At 41.8% G+C, this 22,058-nt stretch overlaps 1 protein-coding gene across 1 annotated transcript in view; it reads left to right on the plus strand.

The window, feature by feature from the left end:
• The window catches only part of TENM1 (teneurin transmembrane protein 1), an 828,896-nt gene that overhangs the window by 735,479 nt on the left and 71,359 nt on the right, over nucleotides 1-22,058 (plus strand). The window contains exons 20-22 of the mRNA XM_051969260.1: nucleotides 3,845-4,094; nucleotides 11,216-11,236; nucleotides 13,593-13,825. Coding sequence (XP_051825220.1) covers nucleotides 3,845-4,094; nucleotides 11,216-11,236; nucleotides 13,593-13,825 — 504 coding nt within the window. The remainder of the gene's footprint in view (nucleotides 1-3,844; nucleotides 4,095-11,215; nucleotides 11,237-13,592; nucleotides 13,826-22,058) is intronic.

Below are 22,058 nucleotides of genomic sequence, written 5' to 3' on the forward strand. Positions count from 1 at the left end.
GCTGTTTTGGAAAGGCCAATTTGGAAAGCAATGATATTTTCCCCTGGGGTCATCTGGCCTTTGCTAACTGATGAAGGCGATAGGAAACGTCTCTCCAAATTCTTCTGCTCTTATTCCTTTGGTGGGGACTGGGAGGGGAGGAGTGGAAGTCGGGGTAGGAAGCAGAGAAATTTGCTCTTTAGGAAGCTGTTCCTTTTCGATCCAAGACAGACAGCAGATTAGAAGCAAGTCTTACGCCTCCCCCCCTCAATTTCGTCTTACTGGTTAAAGAGACACTTTAATTAGATTGGATGTCCATTGTCCATCACTCTTCTATTTTCCTTTGGCTACACATCCCTTCTACAGTGTAAGCTTTCTAGTAGGTAGTATTTCCAGACCATTTCTCATGCTACTTGTAGCAATTATATCTTTCTGAAAATTAGCTATTGGCTATAGAGGAATAATTTTGAGATATTGTGCCAGAAGTGTGTGTGTGTGTGTGTGCGTTTGTGTGTGTATACAAATATACATGTGTGTATATATATACACATACACACATATGGTATCTATTTTCTTCAGATATATGTGTCTGAGTAAGGGGCTCATATTCTACAGTACAGGATAGCTTTCAAAATCAACTAGCCCTCTTTGAAGAACTCGGATCTTTGAAGTTAGAAGGTGTTAACAGTCAACATTGCTCACCCATGGTGGAGCCAGCTCGCTGGTTGCCGTATGCTATCATAGCAAATAGGCTTCCTAATGTCGGCTGCCAGATGAGCTTTAACAATGATTGGTGTGTGCTCTGAACGTGATTGAGCAGGAGGAAGCTGTCCAGGGCACTCGCTGACGGAATTGTCATCTTTTGAAGATGAATAAACAATCTCCACGAACTTCACAGCCTCAGAAATAAAGTAGTAGCTTCTGTCAAGCAAGCGATTTTTGCCATGGGGCAGGGACGGGCATTTCCATTGATTACCCTGGCGTATCTCCCAGCTTGTTTTTCTGTCCCCTCAGTCATCTCTTGAGAGAAATATGGATTGTGGCCCTCATTCATAAGTTTGAAAAATGATGTCTTCTCTAAAATCAACATAAAGCTCCACCCACTGGCTTCTGAGGGAAATTTTCATTTCAAACTTCTTTATAAGCTTCCACAGTTCTAAGTAAAGAGTAGGAGGGTTTAGCCAAATGCTTAGCCGTGCCTCTGCCTTATTGCCCAACTGAGTTAAATTTTGATAATGGGAGGGGAAAAATGGAGGAATGAACACAGCACCCTTCTCCCAGACTCCAATGGGCCCAAACCTATGGGCTTTCTTCACTAACTCTGTGATGCCCAAAGCATAGCAAGAATGTGGCCTTTTCCCATAAATATCATGTGCTAAGTTTCAGGATCACTTGCTTCTGTTTTCAAAATGAGCATTGATGGTGGAATAAAATGGAAAGGGGCTACTGGTAATTGATCAAGAGTTCCAGGAACATAAACACAATATTTCTAAAGCAACCTCTTGCAGAAGAACTGGTGTTAAATCATCGTTGCTAGATGGCCTGCCCCACTGTTGTATAATGGAAGGTTAAACAGATTCTCAAAACAACAAAAACAACCTTCAAAATGATCTATTTTTTCTTATGCAACACAAAAGGGGCTTGCCCATTTCTGCTCCGACTGCTCCAGCTTGAAACGGGAATGGTAATTTCGGTACATCGGCACTTCAGTTCCTCGCATGAAAGCAAGACAGAAATTGTTGAGATGTAATCAGAAAGTACATTGCCTTATGTTTTATTTCCTTTAATCATTCGTCTTTGATGAAGTGTCGGGCTTTCTAATGGAAAGGGGGAGTTTTCAAATTGCAGACTTAGAGGAATGCTTTAGCGTAGACATCTTTAGTTTTTCAAATTGCCAGGAGTCTAGTAATAACATGTCATTTTGTGGGTAATTGTTAAGTATACCATTATATTGATACACACATATGCATGTACCCGTGTATGAGAGCTACCTGAGAAAATAAATGTTAATACCCCATCTGGTGTTTCTAAACCAATCGTTGGAAAGAGTTTTGAATGCCATGCCCTACAGTGCATAGCTGAAACAGTTGCCATGTGGAAACGGCAGTTTCCACATTTAGGGTCTCATTGGTGGAGGATTCAGTTATTAATGATGGCAAGAATTCCTTTCAGTGCCACTGTTGTCAGATCAGCCCCGTCTTCAAAGACCGAGGCACGGCTCATTCTCATTGGAGTAGAATCAATTTCCAAAGTAAACATTGTCCTGGGAGCAGAGAGCACCACTCTATTCATCTTCCTTAATTAAATATTCAAAATTCTAAGAAATGACTGTATTACCAGATCATACTCATTAACAAAGTGAAAAGTTCTGCCTCGAGCAGAAGCTGTCTTTGAAAAAGAAGCCCAAAGGAGGGAGGGGGAGGAGAAAGAGCGGGATCTGAAGTCTAAGAGATGAAGGATAAATGGGATTTCAGTTTCCTGGAAGGCAGCTTCTGACTCTGTTCCATAATGTTGATGTCATATTGCCGGACATGTTTTATTCTCTTATTTATTTGGGCTGGTGATATTACTGTCTCTGACAAATCAATACTTTCTATTGTGGGACTCTGGAGTTGAGAGTCACGTGCTGGGAAAATTGAGGGAAGCATTTCTCAGAGGACTCAGAGCAATAGGAGCAAGCCCAGTGAAGTGAGTGGGGCTGGGGGAGAATAGTAGATCGGACTTCTCAGTAGTTAAGTGCTCACTCAATTCTTGGCAGGCAGTCTGGGTTAATATACACAGATGTGTTTCTACATCCTGAACATTTCACCTCCTGGGGAAGCCGAAGAGCCCTCAAAATTGTTGACCAGTGTTTTGGCAAACATAGTTGGTATCTTGGTTGTTTCCCCTGACGAAAAGGAAGAAATGACAGTGGATCCCAAGATAAAGGAGATGCACTGAGGGCCCTGTCTATCTTGTGGAAATGCAGACAAGATATCCTGGTGATAAATAGATGGATAGGTAGATTTTTACTGCAACAGGAAATCACCTTCCTGATGTTTTGTCACTAGGATGGTCATTCAAGTGAGTATTCTGCCGCTATTCAAGTTGTGTGAAGGGGAAAGGTAGCCCAGGGTGTAGGGAAAAAACCATTTAGAGATGAGAAATTAGCCACAAATAATCTCTGTGTAGCAATACTTTCCTAGTATTATATGGCAATGCAGAAATATGCAATAGGTGAAAGCGGGCTCCACCACGTGACCAGTTTCCAAAGAGAACAGACATAAAGCATGTCACCAGGGAAATGGAGGATTGAAAAAGAACCCATCCAGGTTATGTGGTGAGGACAAGGGATGACAAGTGGATGGATAGCCCAAGTGTTCCACTGATACTCTTATGATATTCGAAGAGAGAGAAGGCTCCCAGCATATTGAGTGGATTCCCTTGTGTTGAACCTGTGAAATGGCACGGGCAGATAGGGATAGCTTGAGATCTGCATAATTGGAAGGAATGTCCAAATTGATGAGATTTTAGAGTAATTTACAACGGGGAGATCATTGTTAGTTGGCTGTGATTTGTTCAACTATACTTTGTTCAACCTAATTAGAATAATCTTAAAATAGAGGGGCATAATTTAGAGCGAGAGAAATATCTTGCTTGAGGCAGGAGGGGCACCAAAATAAACTGAAGTATGCGGGAAAGTAAAATATCCCACCCCACATATACTGTCAAACAATAATATGATGGAAGTAGAACTCTGATCTCAAGCCATCCATGAGACTTTTGTCTAGCTCAAATTATGCCAAAGAGAACAGAAAATCGCCATAGCTACAACGTGACAGATGATCTAATGCCCCTCCCTTTTTTTTTTTTTTGTTCTGTCTAGGAATCGTGCATAAAGGGAATGGAGAAAACATGTTCATTTCCCAGCAGCCTCCAGTCATCTCAACCATCATGGGAAATGGACACCAGAGAAGTGTTGCCTGCACCAACTGCAATGGCCCGGCCCACAATAATAAACTTTTTGCTCCAGTTGCCTTAGCATCTGGCCCCGATGGCAGTGTTTATATCGGAGACTTCAATTTTGTAAGGAGGATATTTCCATCAGGAAGTTCCATCAGTATTTTGGAATTAAGGTAAGTTATCCCAGATTTCTTTGCTTTGGCCTATGGATAGGTGTATTAGCAGATATAAGGTCACCAGGACTAGGTTTTAATGTGTTATGGAATAATGACCCATCCTGTCCATTTTACCTATCATTTAGCAGCAACTGCTTTCTAAACAGGTGCTTTAGCAGTGAATCAGCAGCCATCCCAAAAGAGATGAAACATGGGCTGCACACACGTTATCCAATCCAAATTTGTTGATGTGAAATTTATGGGCACACACTGCTAAGCAATTGGACGCTCCCAGGAGATGGATTCTGCCAGACCTACTTCTTGCTGGATCTCAGCTTTCTGCTGATTCCTCTGCTCTAAGTCCCAACAGCTGGGATGCAGCCCCATGAAGAAGCCATAGTGCAGAGATAGAGGTTCCTATCATTTTCTCATGCACATGAGAAAACTAACCTTCCCACATGAATGATGCCATTCCCAATAGTTTCCCCCTGCTGCAGGAGCTTTCTTTGGACTTCCCAGAATTTTAAGCAGATAGGAGACAAAGTGTAGTCTATTGCTTCCGTTCCCAGACGCCCATTTTGGAATCATTAAATATTACGATTAATTGAGATAGCAAAGATGGAAGAAGTAAAGGGAGGAAAATAGATGTGGGAGATCGGATGCCTCACCCACTGGCTGACTTCTCCAGTTTTATACAGAATGCTTTCATGATCTAAATCTGCTGTGCTTCCCCAGAGCTAAGGGAGAGAGATCCTTCTGCATAGATGACCATTTCCTATACAGTTGTAGCTCCTTGGGAATTTGGACTGGAGTCTAAGGACTCGCATATGCGAGAATAATAATGAGGGGAGAAAAGTGTTGTTAAGTCTGTCTGTGACCTAAAAGGATGACGTGACTCCCCCCAACTAGTCTCAAAACTTGAAAGCATGGTATACAGGGACACTGAACAGGTTAACATGTGGGAATGTCTTGTTTCTCTGAACATAGAACAAAGAACCATTCCCATTACATATAACAGGCTGGCTATGGGGAAAATACATATTTGAATGAAGCCCTCATAAATTTGCAAGGCAAGAATATACCGTCTCACACTTTTACCTCCTCCCTATAAGGATCTTTATGTATATAACATTTCTGGGGTTTTTTTCTACTTTTTATTGTGTTCTTTTTTTCTGATTATTCATGTAAATTTTTTTTAATACTTATTTCTTTACAACTCATGTCGGGAGAGAAAAATCAGAACAAAAGAGAAAAGCCACAAGAAAAAAGTAAACATATCATGTGCTGATTTCTATTCGGTCTTCATGTATATAATATTTGAATACATTTTAAGAGAATTTCTGCCTGTTAAATATCCCCTAACCCACAAATCAGTAAATAAGTAACATGAACCAGTGGAAATCAGAGTCAGAAAATTTAGCTTCACATCTCACCTCTGATGCTTACTAGGCAAACCAGTTTACCTTAGGGAGCTCTGCTTTCTCATCCTTAAAATGAGAAGACGGCCTCTGAGGTTCCTTCTAGCCCCTGTGATCCCAGTGAGTCCATTTCTCCCATTGTGGCTCTGCAGGACACAAATGTGTTCCTCTCAAGCCATTCACTCATTTGGGATTGGGCGACAATTCTGGTGGCGGCTTTCTCTGATGTTTTGGAAAACTGAACAGAATAGTTCAAATGTGTCCCAGGAGCTTCTGGTTGGTACTAGAAGTGGATCGCCTCATAAAATGGTGGCTGTCCCTCATCTCACCTCCAATGAGGAAGGAGTTCTTTTGACTCCCCATGTCCTTCCCCAGAATAAGAGCAAGAAGTTGGGCATGGGAGCAAGGAAGGTAAAAAAGCCAGTCAACATTTGCTGAGCGAGTGATGCATACTGGGGGCACCAAGTATTGAACAAGCTTTGGCTTATTTTCAATTAACACTCAGCTACATGTCTATCCTTACACACACATACAGACCCGTGTATTTGCATACATGCACACACACATATGAATACATCGGAACATATATATGTATGTGTGTGTGTGTGTATAACTACATATATATTTATATGAGTGTGTGTATAACTACATATATATTTATATGAATGTATATGTATAAAACTTTACTGATTGCCATGTTTCCTTTGGCACCTATCCCCTTTCTCTTAGCCTGAATTATTCCTTCTTGCCTCACTGGGGAAATCTTCTAGTCCCAAGACCCTATTTCTCTTTTTCACATTAATTCACTACAGTTTTCATAAATTGCTTCATTATAATTACAAATGTTACCATAGGAAAGAAAGCCATTCAGTTCCTTTGCTAATAAGAAATAGACTACAGGGACAGCTAGGTGGCGCAGTGGATAGAGCACCAGCCCTGAAGTCAGGAGGACCTGAGTTCAAATTCAGCCTCAGACACTTAACACTTCCCAGTTGTGTGACCCTGGGCAACTCATTTAACCTCAATTGCCTCAGGAAAAATAAAAATAGGCTATAGAGGCAAGTTAAAGCTCAGCACAGATCAAGCAAGTCCAAAGAAAAACAATGGTTGGCAAAATTCTGCTTCTTTCACTTCTGGAAAGCGCTGGCCCCTACAAGAGCTGTGGGAATATAGGGAGAGATCTTCCCAGCGATGGAACGTGAGCTCACTCATTTTGTAGCTACTCAGCTGTGGACACTGGTTGTGGCACAAATAGTAATTTTTCTATGGTTTCATCAAAGGTCTTCGAAAATTGTTCTGGGAGAAAAACTCGAGCACCTTCTCATTAGTGTGCTGATGAATCTCTGCTTTAGCCTGGTTGTCTTTTTGATGACTGGCACATTCAGAGCCTTTATATGGCTATGTATGATCTGCCAAAGCTTTCACTCCTCTGACATAACCTTTAAGAAGGTAAGGTCAGGGGCAGCTGGGTGGTGCAGTGGATAGAGCACCAGCCCTAAAATCAGGAGGATCTGAGTTCAAATCTGGTCTCAGGCACTAGCTGTGTGACCCTAGGCAAGTCACTTAATCTCAGTTGTCTCAGCAAAGGAAAAAAGAGATGAAGTCAGATTACCTCCAAACCATAGTAAGGCAGGAAGAGGACTTCAGTATTAAGTAGGAAAATGTCTTTGCAGAAAAACTGATAAGCAGATCAAAATGATACTACTCCCAGATTGGGAAATCAGTTGGATCTGAAAATGTCTGGCCTTCTTCCCAAAACCCTGAGGAGGCCTAGGTTTTGGTAACAGGATGCCAAATATCAGGATGAACATTAGACAAAAGTGTTTAGTAAATATGGAAATCACCAAACAAATGTTTGATATCAAAACGCCTTGATATTTTCACTTTTTAGGTTTTTATCAAGACATTTGGCATCTTCTTTTAATTTCTCCCTGATCCTATTCAGCTGATTCTCATAAGGGAACCAACTTTCCAAGTAAAAGGAGTAGAACTCGATAGAGAAGCTCATTTAAAACAAAACAAAAAAAATAGGAATATTTTTTTTTCTATCAGACTCTTTTCCTCTTTTAAAGGTTCCCTGCCTTCTGTCTTCTGATCCTCACCTCCTGGCCTCCCAACTCTTCCTCATTCTTGTTCCTCTCTATGGCCACCTCAATCCCCATTTTGCCTGTGTTCACACCTCACATGGCTCTCTTCATGGCCTTGCTACTAGTGGCCCTTGAACTCCTCGTTCCCTTGTCCTTTTGCCAAACTATACCTCGGGCGATACCTTCGCCTGCCTTCTGGGCTCCATGCTCACATGCAGCCTGACAGGTCCCAGTGGATGACCCCCAATACGCTGCATGTCACTGAAGGCACTGTATCTACCTATGTGCATGCTGAGCTTTCCTAGGTCGAAAATTCACCGAGAGAGAACTTGATTTAACAAAGTTTCACTCACTTGAAAACCACCACATTAGTTAGATCCTCAGTGCAGAGGCAGCAATTCTGTATATCCCAGGTTTTAGTTCAACTTTTTGGTTGGCCCTAGTACAATAGTGGCTGCTAATCCTAGTCAAGTCTCGCTTTGGAAATCCATGCTAACTTAGTCAGAAGGGTTGACCGCCATCGGAGTTGTGAATGGAAAAGTGAGCACGTGAAGAGCTCAGACTTAAGACAAGACCTCCGTGATATTGCCGAGCATTAAGCATATACATGTATGTAAATATGTGTATTTCTATATACATGCACAGGACTGTGGACATTATTCCATTTACCTATCTAGAAAATGATTATTTCTTCAGCAATTTCTTGTGAATCTCTAAGTTCCAAGTACTTTGAGATGTAATCACACTCCCTAACATGGTTCCGTGACTTTAGGTTGGGTCCGTATTGAGATGTTTTCTCTCTGCCAGATTCAGATGCTTTCATTCATACTTTGGCACCATGTGGACTAGAGTCCCGGGATCCCAGATTTTGATTGCAAAGTAGAACCTGAGAGGCTCTACAAAATGCTTTTGCCTGAGATTGGGCCCAAAGTCCTCTGACTCTGGATTCAGATCTTTTCATATCGTACTATCTTGTCTTTTCTTAGCCCCACTCCTTAGAGCCTGAAATGTCCTCCTGTAATTTTCATCTCCTCCTCCCAGTTCTTCCCTCTTCCCTATGGCAGCCTCTCAGATAACTGAAGATAGAACTTATATCTCCTTGAATCTTCTTAGCCTTCTTCAGGCCACACAGGGCAGTTTTTGAGGGGGTCGATCTTCGTGTATTATGTATTTCTTTATGGGCATAGAGCCGCTTTGGAGTTTCCTGATTGTACTGGGAGCAGTTTTTAAAGGTAGAATTAAATTCCATTATCAAGGGTTTTGCAAGAATCCAAATGGTTCATATCGCCTTGTCCCCATCTCATCTGCTAATTTAATGATGCTACAAGAAAATCCATTAATGATATGAGTTCCAAAACCAAACGGAACTCATACTCTATTGTTCAGGTTTCTGTTTGAGATGACCAGACTTGAATTAGTGTTAAGTCCAAATCCCTGATTTTACTGAGGGGAAAACTGAGACCCCAAGAGGTTCCATGATTTGCATTGGCCAGCATCACATAGCCATTATGTGTCACGGCCAGGACCGAAAGCCCAGGACTTTCTAAAGCCAACTGAAATCCTGCATCTCTGGTGTCACAGCCCCTTCCTATGCCAGGATATGCTCTGGATATTTATTCTGCACTGTCCTTAAAAGGAAATAGAGAAGGAAAAGTTAGAGTACTTTAGGGATAATGGATCTAAATCTGGGAAGGACCCCAGAGGCCATCTGGTGGAACCTCCTCTCATTTGACAGAAGGAAGTGAAGGTCCAGGGTGATAATGTGATTTATCCAGAAAGTAGTTACCAGTAGAGTGAGAATTTGAAGCCAGATCCTCTGACTTCAAAGCTGTTGCTCTTTCAGTTGTACTGGTTCTAGCAAATACTGATAGAAAACATTAATTCTTCTCCAAATTGTCCTTATTCTCCAGTGTGGAAAATCTCAGTTTATCCTGAACCATCCTTAGCTTTTTCAATTCATTTGTCTGAACGAGGAAGGGGAGAATATGATCAAAACAGCAGTAGTTGAGGAGCAATCAGAGTGAGGTTGGGAGAGAGGGTCCAGGAAGAGCAGGGTTTATGCATACTTAGGGTTCAAAACAAAGGGAGCCTCTATTTCAGTGCCCTGGGGAACCAGTCACCAAATAATCACCAAGCACCAAGAGTGCCAGGCACTCTGTTAAGTTTTGAAGGCACAAAGAAAAACAAAAACATTGTGCGTGTGTGTGTTACGTTTTCATTTTTTTCGGTCATGTCCAACTCTTTGTGACCCCATTTAGAATTTTCTTGGCACAGCTGCTGGAGGAGTTTGCCATTTCCTTCTTCAGCTCACTTTACCGATGAGGAAATTGAGGACAAACAGGAAAATTTTTCCACTTCCTGGTGAAATTATTGGCAATCATGGGAACAGCTGCAAGAAAGTCAAATCCTACCTCTTTCCCTCCCTTTCTAGACATTCTGTCACATTCATTGTGAGGACTCAAATCCAAGAATTTCAGAACCTTTTAATATGCTCTAACCCCTCTCAGAACCCATGCCATGGGACCAAAGTCAAGATTTTAACTTGAAGTGTCTTCTAGAACTTTGAATAAAAAGTCCTACTAGATTAGGCCTGCCTGCTCCTGCCTTAAATATGATGAGCAGCAATCACCAGCTGCTCTACCCTCACTCTATGCTTTGAGACCTGATGATGGAGCTCCTTCAACAAAAAAACTCTAGAAATGGTGTGATCCCAGGTGAAGTAGTCAGTCAACAAGAATTTATGAAAGCAAATGATGGATAGAAAAAGAGAAAAACACATTGCTTGCCCTCAAGGAGCTCACATGCTAATAGAATAGATAATATATGAATAACTTGGAATTAGGGTTAACAGATGTAATCTCAAGGGGAAGGCACTTGAAGTGAAAGATGCCAGAGAAGCCAGAAGCCAGAAATGAGGCTTGAGGGATAGTCAGGGAAAAGCAGTCAGCAATCTTTATTGTTCCTTCTGATTCACTGAGACTAATCCCTGGGATCCTCCAGTGATCGAGTCTGCTAGTCTTTAGAATGGTTCCTTAAGGTTAAATCAGAATCGGCTCCAAATGGAGGCATGTGTGTGTGTCTACTTTTCTTCTGCTATACCAAAGTGTTTCTATTTTAACTGATAAGAGACAACACCTTCGTTTTTGATAACGACATCGGGGAAGGCTTTCAAATAAAAGTGGCTATCTAAGAAACTCTCACAGACATTTCTTTGCACAAGAGTTTGCCTGTCCCCAAGTCAGTTAATTGAGTACCTACCCTCAAAGATGGCTACATCCTTATTAGCCATGGAACCCCCCACTTGTTGAGTCTGTTCCGTTCATGCCCAATGTTGCCCATAGGACTAGGGGACCAAAAGGGCTGGCCTTGGTGGATCATCTCTGCCTCTGTAACATAGCTAGTTGATGACCTCAGCTATTCTTTACCCAGTAGGCAGTTCTGTTCACCTGGGCTCAGTCCAATCAGCAGTTTGGAGTCACAAGGTACACTACCATCCCCTTGATCCCCAGAGTCTTTTGATGGAATATCTCTGGTTAGGCAGGTGAATGTTGGCCTTGATTTGACTTGCCCTGGAATACTAACCACTCCCTCTTTTCTTTTGGCTGACCACTCCTGGATCATATCTGCACATTAGAAACAGAGATACCAGACACAGGTGAGTAAATTCTGCTTCCCACCTAGAGACCAGTTTCTCAGAATGTCCTAACAGAATATTGCCTTCTTAAATAAATCGACAGAAATACTGTGAGAAAGCTGTAACCTAGGCGAGCTTCTTTCTGGTAAAGAGGGCTCTCCCAAGACAAGCTTCATTGGGGAAATGTTGAGAAAGTTTGACGTCAAAAAATACAGAGGGGAAAATGAAAGCTTGAGAATGAGTACGTCATATGAAATCGGGGTCATCTTTAAGGGTCTGGGAGCTCTAGCCATAGGTGATCCTACTATCTACAACTTAAGTAAAAAAAAAAGAAATTCAATAAGCTTTGGGCAGAGATGCAGTATAATGGGTGACCCAGTTAGTAGTCTAAGAGAGGCATAGTGGAAGTTTCATATGCTTCAGTGCAGTGATGCCTTTTGGCCTGGTTCCCATTCTTTGAGGATGTTTAACCTGAGGCTGGATGACCTTCTCAGGTCCATTGTAATGGGGATTCCTTTCATATATGGGTTAGACTAGAGGGCTGCTCAGATATTGTCCCACTCTCAAACATTCGGTGATATTTTTTCTTACCCAAAAGGAGTAGTGGGCAAATGTGGAATGATAGAGAACTCCAACATATTTGTGCATTCCACACGTCAAATCCCTCCTAAATTAGCTGGAATTGCAAAGGAGAAAATTGAATGTGTTTACTCCTGAGTGCAAATTTTTGCACCACCTGGCACTGAGAAGGGTTTTTTATTTTTTTTTTTTGTTCAGTCAGGTTGCATTTGTACAGTGCCGCTGCTTATAGGCCAGATTTGCTGCCTTGGTTGTAAGGTTGCTCGCTAGGAAAATGTTACACGGTATTAATTAAAAGCATTAATTGCACGTTTAAGGAGAGATATGATCTCAACTAGCAGGAATGAAGTGGTCTTTGCTAGGTTGCTGGGTCCAGCTTGAATGTATAGCTAACGTTCAGATGCCCTCAAATCTAACAGGCTGTTTCACACTCTCCAGTTGAAGAAGGCCACTGTGCCACTGTGTTTTCTGGATCAGCTTCTCTATGGGTTTTGGCCCATTTTCCAAAGGTCAGACCTATCTCCAAACTCACACCCTTACATGGGAATCGGCATACAACTCTTTATGGTTGTGGTATGTCAACTCTGAGTCTGCCAGTTTTGCTTTTGTGGCCAAAAAATGCCATCCATGAGGTTTTACTTTGGTGTTCAGGGCTATTTCATTCTTTCAGTGCCAGCCCCAATCTTCCAAGAAAAAACAATTCGGAGAACCTCCCACAATTGAAATTGGATGCACATAGTTTCTTCAGCTGACTTCCGCTCTTCGTCTGGGATCTGAGATTTTAGCATCCCTGGGCACACACGCTCCCTTAACACTTGCTTGTCATTGGGTGCCCTCAACTAAGATTTGGGGAGAGTGATCGTTCCAACTTCCCTCATGGGCACTCTAGAAGTATTCAATAATGGATAGAGATAATGCTTTTGGGAAAGTAACATTTTCCTTGGAGAAAGGGCCAATAGGATCTTCCTAAACAAAGACCAATTCATTTGACTCTGTTGAAACTCAACACACAGTCGTTATAAAAGCAATGAAGGCTGTTTCCAGGCAAGGTCATGGCCCCTTCATCGTCCCGGAAGGATGTTGGTAGACTGGAGATTTGAAAAGAGATTTGAAAACTAAATGTAAAGTTTTCATGCCCCTCACAAAGCCATCTTTGCTTGCACAATGTGCCATTTGCTATGACTGCCAAGTCAATGTAGGGACCTGCTGGGACTCTACTTTCATCACAGTATCTCTTCCAGTGGTCTCAGAGCTAGAAGCTACCCCTGGAGGCCCCTGGCTTCAGCATCAGTTTGTCCCAGAGTTTTTTTCAGCCCTAAATCTACAAGTCTCCTTTCCATACATTGTTATCTGTGAATATATCTGGGGGCCAGGCAGTGAAGAAGACATTAAATTATAGGGTGCCAGGGCACGCTTAATTACATGAATGGCTCTTACCCCTCTCTTTTCTTTGAGTCAATGACAAGATCTAAATGAATATGCCCCTCTTTCCAAATCTGGCTTGCTTTCTAGTGAACTGGAGAAAGGTGATTTAATAGGAGCATGTAATCTCTTCTAATCTCCTCCCTTCTACTAATAAAGCAAAACCACTCCAAGTGCGGAATCCGCTGATGGCGGATCTGGCTCATCATCTTGGTACAAGATGGACAATAGTAGCATGTTCAGAGAATCGAGAATTGTTTTATTTTTGACAGAGATCAGAGGGACTGGGGACGGAGCCCGGGATGGGGAAGGGAAAAGGAGGGAGGAGAGGCACTGGACACAGTGCTTCATAAAGCTTTGCTTTGCTTTTCTTCAGCACAAGTCCTGCTCACAAATACTACCTAGCTGTGGATCCAGTGTCTGAAGCCCTTTACCTGTCAGACACAAATACAAGAAGAGTCTACAGATTGAGATCTCTTGGAGAAACCAAAGATCTGGCTAAGAATTTTGATACAGTGGCAGGAACTGGTGATCAGTGTCTTCCCTTTGACCAGAGTCATTGTGGAGATGGAGGGAGAGCATCAGAAGCTTCACTCAACAGCCCCAGAGGTAAGAAAGTGAACAATTTGATTTCATGAAAGCACAAGAATGATCACACTGGATCGGACTTCCAGTCTATCCAGCTTGTGCTTCTGACATTAAAAGCCATGATTGTCCTTTGTTTCTGCCTCGGTAAATGAATGGATGAATAAAAAAGCATTTCTTAAGCACTTACTATGTGCTGAGCACTATATTAAGCCCTTAGAATGTCGCTGTTGCTGTTGTTTGACTTTGTTCTCAAAGAGCACCGCGACATCAGAGAGATGATAGCATGACGTTCAAGCAACTGGAGGCTGGGCAGGGTCACCTGACTCACTTTCTCCTATGGAGCCATCAGGCTCCAGTAGCCAGATCAGAATGACCGGAGATGGCCACAAATGTGGGAGACGTTGGCCTTTTTTAAACTAAGGTCTTTCACAGGTCTCAGATTAATTAAGACTAGGTAAAAAATGAGACAAAGAACTACCTCTTTTACCTAGTGGAGCCTCTGACATATCCTAACTGTGGCACCTCAGACAAGCCATTTAATCCCTCATTGCCTCTAGGAGACTCTCTGCAATTTGGAGCCATGGATGCAGTGACATGGGAAGAGGGGGTTTCTACGCTAGGAACTCCCCGCATGACGAAACTGCATGAGAATTCTGCTCTTATTTCTACTGAATGTCAGATGTTCCCTTTCTCACCATCTGACATTTATGATGTCAAGATGAAATCCTGTTTCTTTTCAGAAGTTCAGAAGTTGCAGAAGTTTTCTGTAAAGTCCACATTTTCCATTAAGCTCCATGCAATGGCTCTTCCTTTCTTGAGCTTCTTTCCCAGCAGCAGTGTCTGCCTTCCCATGTAAAGTTCTTAGATAGTGTGGTTGTTATTATTATCTAGTTGTTTCATCTCCCCAGCCAGATTGTAAACTTCTTGGAGGCAGAAACTATGACTAAAGCAAGGAGGAAAATATGAGAATAGTGATAGGCCCTTTATATCCATTAGCTCATATGAGCCTCACTGCCACCCTGAAAGGAAAGATTTGTACTAAGAGGAAGATCTCAGCATCAGAGAGTTGGAAGAAACCTTAGAGATCACCTAGCTTAGTACCATCAGGTCTAGATGTTGTAGTAGATGGAATACTGGGCCTGGAGTCACAAAGACCTAAGTGTAAATCCTGCCTCAGATACTTTTTAGCTCTGTGACTTCTGGACAAATCACTTAGCTCTATCTGCCTCAGTTTCCTCAACTGTAAAATGGAAACAATTATAATACCTCCCTCCCAGGCTTGTTGTGAGAATAAAGTGAGGTGATGTGGGTAAACTTTCAAACCTCCAAACCCTATATAAATAGATGTTTTTATTATTACCTAGCCTCATTCTCTCAACCTTCCTTCCAAGAGAAAGCTGAGATCAAGAAAGGGACAGTCTTTTACACAGGGTCATACGGGTAGGGGGAAGCCCCAGGCCTCCTTACTGAAGCCGCCTCTTGGTTCTTCAAAGCATGGTAGTCACACAAGGAGACACAGCAAGGTCATTAACTCCTATTTTTCTGGGCGATCTTTTGATAAGTTAATGACAATCAGTTGGAGGTTTTTTTTTCTTTCTAAGGAAATGCAGAGCCCAACAAATGGTGACATGTAGTGAAGTGTAAATTTTGAAATGTCACACCGTTCTTGCATTGCCACTTGGAAGGGGGACATCATCTAGCTTCCAGCTGTCTTTCCAGGAACCTATGCGGGCCACGGCCTCAGATGCAAACAGGTCTGATATTCAGGACTATGTCTAAGTGAAGGGGTGGGTCACTTCTGGGGAGCCTCCACAGCTGTGAATCATAACACTTGAAGGAGTTGCAAAGCAACCTTTGACACAGATGTTCCTTGCAGATTGGGAATGAAATAAATTGGAGCAGAGGGAAGAGGAGAGAGATCAGAGAATGCAACTGCCTCTCAGTTTCCTTGTATCATCATCATCCTCTCACATGAAGAGATCCATTCTACAGATCCGAGTTAGACCAGTAGCCACTGGCAGGAGGCTCCCCTATCACAACAGTCTGACTACCTCCGCCCCCAGTTGTAAGGGTGCTTAAAGAGGAAGAAGGCCCCCATTGAGCTTGACATCATGGAAGAAGCTCTCCCCTTTCCTTGTGCCACAGAGATCAGAAAGAGTTCAGCATTTCCAAATAATGAAAAAGCCACGGGCTCTCAGCTTTGGGGTACAAGGAACAGCAGTAAGAGTTGTGATGGTCATGCCAGTAAAGCCTTAGTAGCGAGAGCTTCTTTTGTTAAAGTGAATATTAAACACACTTTACCTTTATTATCATTATCCACAAGCATTTATTGAGTTCCTACTATGTGCCAGACACTGCACTGAGTACTAGAGGAATGAAGAAAGGTGAAAGTTGTTTATTAATGGGCAAACACACTTGCTGGGTCTTATAACTCTTCTCCCATTCCCTGTGATCTTTTCAAATGACATTGACAGTTGCTCAGCAGTCACGCATGGGATTCTTCTGGGCCTGGTAACTTGAACTCATCTTGAGTATGAATTCCCTGCTGACCATTTTTGTTCTCTCCATTGCAATCAAAAGATGATCTCCTTCACAAAGAAGAAAAAAAAGAAACAAAGTCAAACTTGATTAGCTCTGCTTTCATGTCATCCATTATGATTAGCCCAGATACCCTAAGTAGCACACATCCCTTTCTTCATCCACCTCTTTTTTTCCTCTTTGAGTTGTTCTTTGCTTTCCTTTTCAGCCTCACCTCATTCTGTGCTTTGATGATCTTGATGTTTTTCTTTCCTTTGCCCTTTAATTACCCTTGATGCCCAGAATGGCACCTCACTTTTATTTTCTTTTATTTTGGAGGGGGACCTTTTTTGAGAGGTTACTTGACTTGCCAAAGGTCACACAGCTAGTAAGTGCTGAGTGAGGCTGGATTTGAACTCAGGTCCTCCTGACTCTAGAGCCAGTAGTATCCACTGTGCCATCAAGCTGCCACCTCACTTTTATTTCCAACTCCTTCCCTCCCATCACCAACCTCCTGAACTTCCTTTCATCTTCTATACATGTCTTCTATATGTGCCCTTTGGATGACTCCTTTTCCTCCCTCAGAAGAATGGTCTCTTTGTATCTTTAGAATTTCCTTTTTGAGAATTTCTCACTCTTCCTTCAACCTATGGCCTCATGTTTCCTATCCTTTCTCCGAACCATTTGAAATTTTCTCTCGCACTAGCTAGATTGTGCCCAACTTGCATCTTCTCTATAGAAAACGAAGTGATTACTTTCTCCCCTGAGCTAGGTTCCCATCACATTCATTCCAGGAACCAGTTTTTCCTTGTTTATGAAGAGCTCCCAAGGAGTGGTTCCCTTTATCATCCTCTCTACCTTTTGAAGGATGAAATTATTAAGATACCAAATTATAATATTCCTTGATTTGGGCACAAAAAGAATTCTAGCAGGCCTCTCAGTAATTGAAGTCCCGGGGGTCCCACAGGACCACTGCATTCTAAGCCAGAATGCTCTACTACAAAGGATTCCTGATTGATTTGACTAAAAGTGGTAGTAGAGCATTCTTGACCCCTCTGAGTTACCAAAGAGTTTAGCATTGATATATGTTTATTGAACAGATGTTCTATGTGTAAGAAGACGTAGTTCCTGGCCCTCCTTAGCTATATTTGGACAGAAATGACTGGAAATGAGATGCAATCCAAAGTACTATATGATCGTTTGATTGAGATTGGCATGGAAGTATGGAGAGAATTCAAAGGATCATGCCTTCATCGTACTTTATCACCTCACAAGAATTTCAGTATTATTTTTATGAAGGTGATTCCTTGATCCAGCTTTACTCTCTCTCCTCAATTCCAATCCTGATGAGTCTTAGATTATCTCTTCTTAACCTGTTTCCTAGCTCAATTGTTTTTTTTATTTACTATTCCTTACATTTTCTGCAGGTTTTATCTTCCAGTCTTTTTATTTTAACATTTCTTGCTTTTTCATCAAGTTGTCAGTTTCTATTCGGCCCGTCCTAATTTTTAGAGAGTTTAATTTTGGGCAAAGTTTATCATTATGTGTTCAAAGGTGTGAATTTTCTTTGCCATTTATGCTTCCGTAGATATCACATTTCTGGCTCATTTCATTTCTCCCAGGTACTCTTGTAGTCCTTGCGGACAGGACATTTTTTTTTCTCTGAGGTTCTACTTGGGTTTCTGGAGTTATTCTCTTCTTCTGGGAAAATATGAACTGAATATTCCACAGGCATCTCTAAATCAACTTGTCTAAAACAGAATTAATTAATTAGCCATTTTTGCCCCCACTTCAATTCTCTTTTCTTCCAAACTTGTCTTCTCCTCTGAGGTCCCTACCATCTGTCCATTCACTCAGGTTCATAGTCCCTGGTATCACAGTCCTCAATGCTCCACTCTCACTCACCCCCAACATATCCAATAAGTTGTTAGAATTAGTCATTTCTGCCTCCACATTTCTGACATTCATATGCACCTTCCTTCCTCCTCAAAAGCCACTAGTCTCACTGAAAGCCCTTATCATCTATTTTTTAGGACTATGGAAATTGATTTCCTCATCTCAAGTCTCTCCTCCAGTCCATCTTCCACATACACTCTATTATGATTTGCCTACAGTGCAACTCAAACCATATATTCTCCTGTTTAGGAAACTCCATGGGTTCCCTTATTGCTTTTGGTATCAAATTTGAACTCCTCCTTTTGGCATATAAATCCCCATCCCGCTTGTTCAAACTTACTAACATATTACTCCCTTCCACACCCTCCAGTCAAGCTAAACTGGCCTTCCTCCTAGTCCTCCCATATCATACTCCTATTACCGTGCTGACCCTGTGCCTGGAACGGACACCCTTCTCGCCTCCAGTTCTTAGAATCCCTGCTCTCCTTCCAGGCTTAGCTCATGTGCTGTCCTATTCCTGAGGACTTTCCCGATCCCTGTGATTGCTAATATCTTTTTCTCTGGATATGTACATGTGTTCTCCCCTAGGCGGCCCTTGAGGAAAAACTATTTTTTTAGCTTTATATCTCCAGTGGCCAGTGTGGTCCCTGGTGCTTCGTAGGTATTTTAGAAGTGCTTGTAGGTTCTTTGCTTGGAGCTAGAAAGACGATCATCTAGTCCGTTCTTTCATTTTGCAGAGGAAATGGAAGCCCCAAGTGGGACAGTCATTTACCTAGAATGACCCAGCTTGGCAGTGCCAGTGGGTGAAAATCCAAGCAAAATGGGGTTGGTCCAGGATAGTTTGAACCGTTATTAACTTAATTCATTAACTATGAATTAAGGCACATTTAATATCATTAATGTCCAAGGGAACACATGCCACACAGTCAGTCAGTATTTCTTCAGCATCTCCTGTGTCACCAGTTAAGAAGAGTTCTTAAGTCTTTCTCTCTGGAAGGAGGCAGAGTGTCTGAATTCTTAGAGATATGTGGGTCTCCACCTACCACGTGCAGGCCAAGTGATTGAGCTGTGGTCATCGCCCCCCTTGCCACCGTGGAGTCAGGCGTCACTCCTAACCATAAATCAGTGAATGGGCTTCTCGTTCTGTTGGCCGATTGTAGAAACTTCCCCAGCAGAAAAAAAAAAAAAACGTGCAAGAATTCATTAAAATGCTAAGTACAGATGGAGAGGAAAGTATCACTACTTGCTAATTGCTTCTTTGAGTCTAGTGCAAGTTCCTTTACTATATGCTTGTTACTTTACAATTCCCAGACATGTGGACTCTTCAGTGAGCTCTCCTTCTTCTTCCTTGGAGCCCTGCAAATGCTTAATAGAATACTTTAAGGAGAGGCTTGATTTTTCCTTTCACCTGATCGCTAATAAAGAAAAACTATAGATCAGTAGGAAATGGAAATGTACATCGAGGGAGTACTGTTTCTAGGTTAGGAACAAGAGCTGGTTATAGGCCTTTAACAAGCAGCATATTGCACTTACGGACAGACTCTCCAACCTGACCTTAATTATGCAAGGTGAGTCAAATAAATGTTAATCTGAAAGACAACTAATTTACTTTCTGCATCGATTGTCAAAAATAGGAGGAATATAATTTGCTTTTGAGACCAGTTCTCCTAAGTTGGAAGTAAATTACTGAATGGGATTTTAAAAACCACTAGCAATAGACGCCAGGTCCTGAGATTTTCTTTGAGAGAGAGATTGGTGATAAAAACTGAGTCGGGGTAGCCTGGGATTTCTTTTTCGGCTGACTCATTATATTTCAGTCACTGTTTCCTTATATAACCTCATGCTGGTCACAAAAGCTTCCCGTAGTTTCATTTAATTATGAATCAAGGCACATTTACTATCATTGATGTCCAAGAGAACACGTTCCACAGTCAGTATTTCTTCAGCATCTCCTGTATCACCAGGGTCTGGGCTGGGTACTGGGCCCACTGAGACAAAAAATTAAGTAATCCCAGACCTCAAGGAGATTACATTATAACAAGGGAAATGGTAGATACAAGGTAAGTTGGAGTGGGGAGACCTGACGAGCCAGGATGATCAGGAAAGGCCTCATGGGAGAGACAATGCTTGAGGTGAGTTTTAAAGGAAACTATGGATCCCACCTGTAGGGATTATTATCCTGTGTGATCTTAGGCAAAGCACTTAGCTCCATAAACCTCAGATTATTCATCTGTTGTAGAGAGTCGGAACTCTGAAAAGGTATACTTGAATCTAGGTCAGCATGGTGCTTATAATTAAGCATCTACTCAGTGTGAGATAATGGTTCTCTATGGTGATGTAATTGTTGCTCACGCTCAGTGTGTTGTAGTGATGTAATCATACTGAGGTATTTAAGGGAATCTCAGAGAAAGACGACTCTCTCAGCCACAGATAGACTCCATCTTTGACCACCCTTGTAGTGACTGTCTTGCTTTCATCACTCTTCCACTAAGACTAAGGACTCGGGCTAATCCTGAGATCCTCCAGAGAACTAGTCTGGACATTACAATCTGTAAAGTGAGGGATTGGGCTAGATGGCCTCCTGGTCGCTCCCAGATCTAGATCTGTGAATCTGTGGTTCTAAGCAGTGGAAATGAGGAGGGCATGCTTTGAGCCATATTTGGGAGGACAAAGATGAAAGAGAGTCCTGTGTAAGGAAAATTTAAAAGGCCAGTTTGTTTGCAATGTGTGAAGGGGAATCATTTATTAATAATTTATTATTATTATTTACTTATTAATTTATTAATAAGCCTAGGAAGATAGTTTGAATCCAGGTTATCAGGAACTTTAAGTGCCGATTAGAAAAACTTATAATTGATCCTAGAAGTAATAGGGAGCCACTGGACTTTGTGGAGCACAAGAATGGCCTGTGCTTTAGAAAAATCACTTTGGCAACTGTGCGTAAGATCAATTGGAATGGGGAGAGATTTTAGGCTGAAAAACCAATCAGACAGTGATTGCGGTAATCCAGGGGTGATGCAATGAAGGCTTGACCTTAGATGGTGGCTGTGAAAATGGAGAGAAAGGAATGGATAGGAAAGATACTATCTTGCGAAAGGTAGTATCTTTTTCTGCAGAATCACATGTTTCATTTGCAAAAAGAAAAGCACTTTTTTCTTGAGTTTTTTGTTTCTATAAAACTTACTTCAATGATTTTTCTATCCTAGTATGCTTATACCAGTGCAGAAGTTTAGTAATTCTGTGTTTATCCTTAAACTGTTAAAACTGCATAAGAAAGCTTTTTGCATGTGTTAGATGATTCTGCAACTATCATCCTCACCAACCTGGTTTAAAGCAAAAAAGCCCTGAACTGTTCTCCTGCCCTGTGCCTTCCCAGTAAGCCCACACTTATTTTTTCTTAGGATATGAAAAGGTCCTTAAAATCTCAATTAAACTGCACCCTGGGGACATCTGGACCCTTCACTATACACCTTTCTCAAGATGGAGTCAGATTTCCATCCTCTGAATTTAAATCTACTTACTGCTTTACCCTTTGAGGCTTGAGCATAATGGAGCAGGGTTAAGAGTTCTGCAAAAATTTGTGCAAGTTCTAATCCTTGGCGTTCTAGCTGAGGTTGAATTGGCTTTGAAGGATGCTTTTAAAACATGCATAAGTGATGAAGTTGAACGTTAGCTTCTGTATATTACTTTTACTACAACTTGCCCTAATTCTATAAAGAAATGAAACGAATGAGTTATATGATGGATAACCAAGAATTTAAGCAAAATATAAAACAGTGCAAGGTGGGATACGAACTCGAGTTTGTGACAAGCTGCATGTTTTTAAAGGTCAATACAAAGG

The sequence above is a fragment of the Antechinus flavipes genome, chromosome X (assembly GCF_016432865.1).
Source record: "Antechinus flavipes isolate AdamAnt ecotype Samford, QLD, Australia chromosome X, AdamAnt_v2, whole genome shotgun sequence".
Classification (NCBI taxonomy): domain Eukaryota; kingdom Metazoa; phylum Chordata; class Mammalia; order Dasyuromorphia; family Dasyuridae; genus Antechinus; species Antechinus flavipes.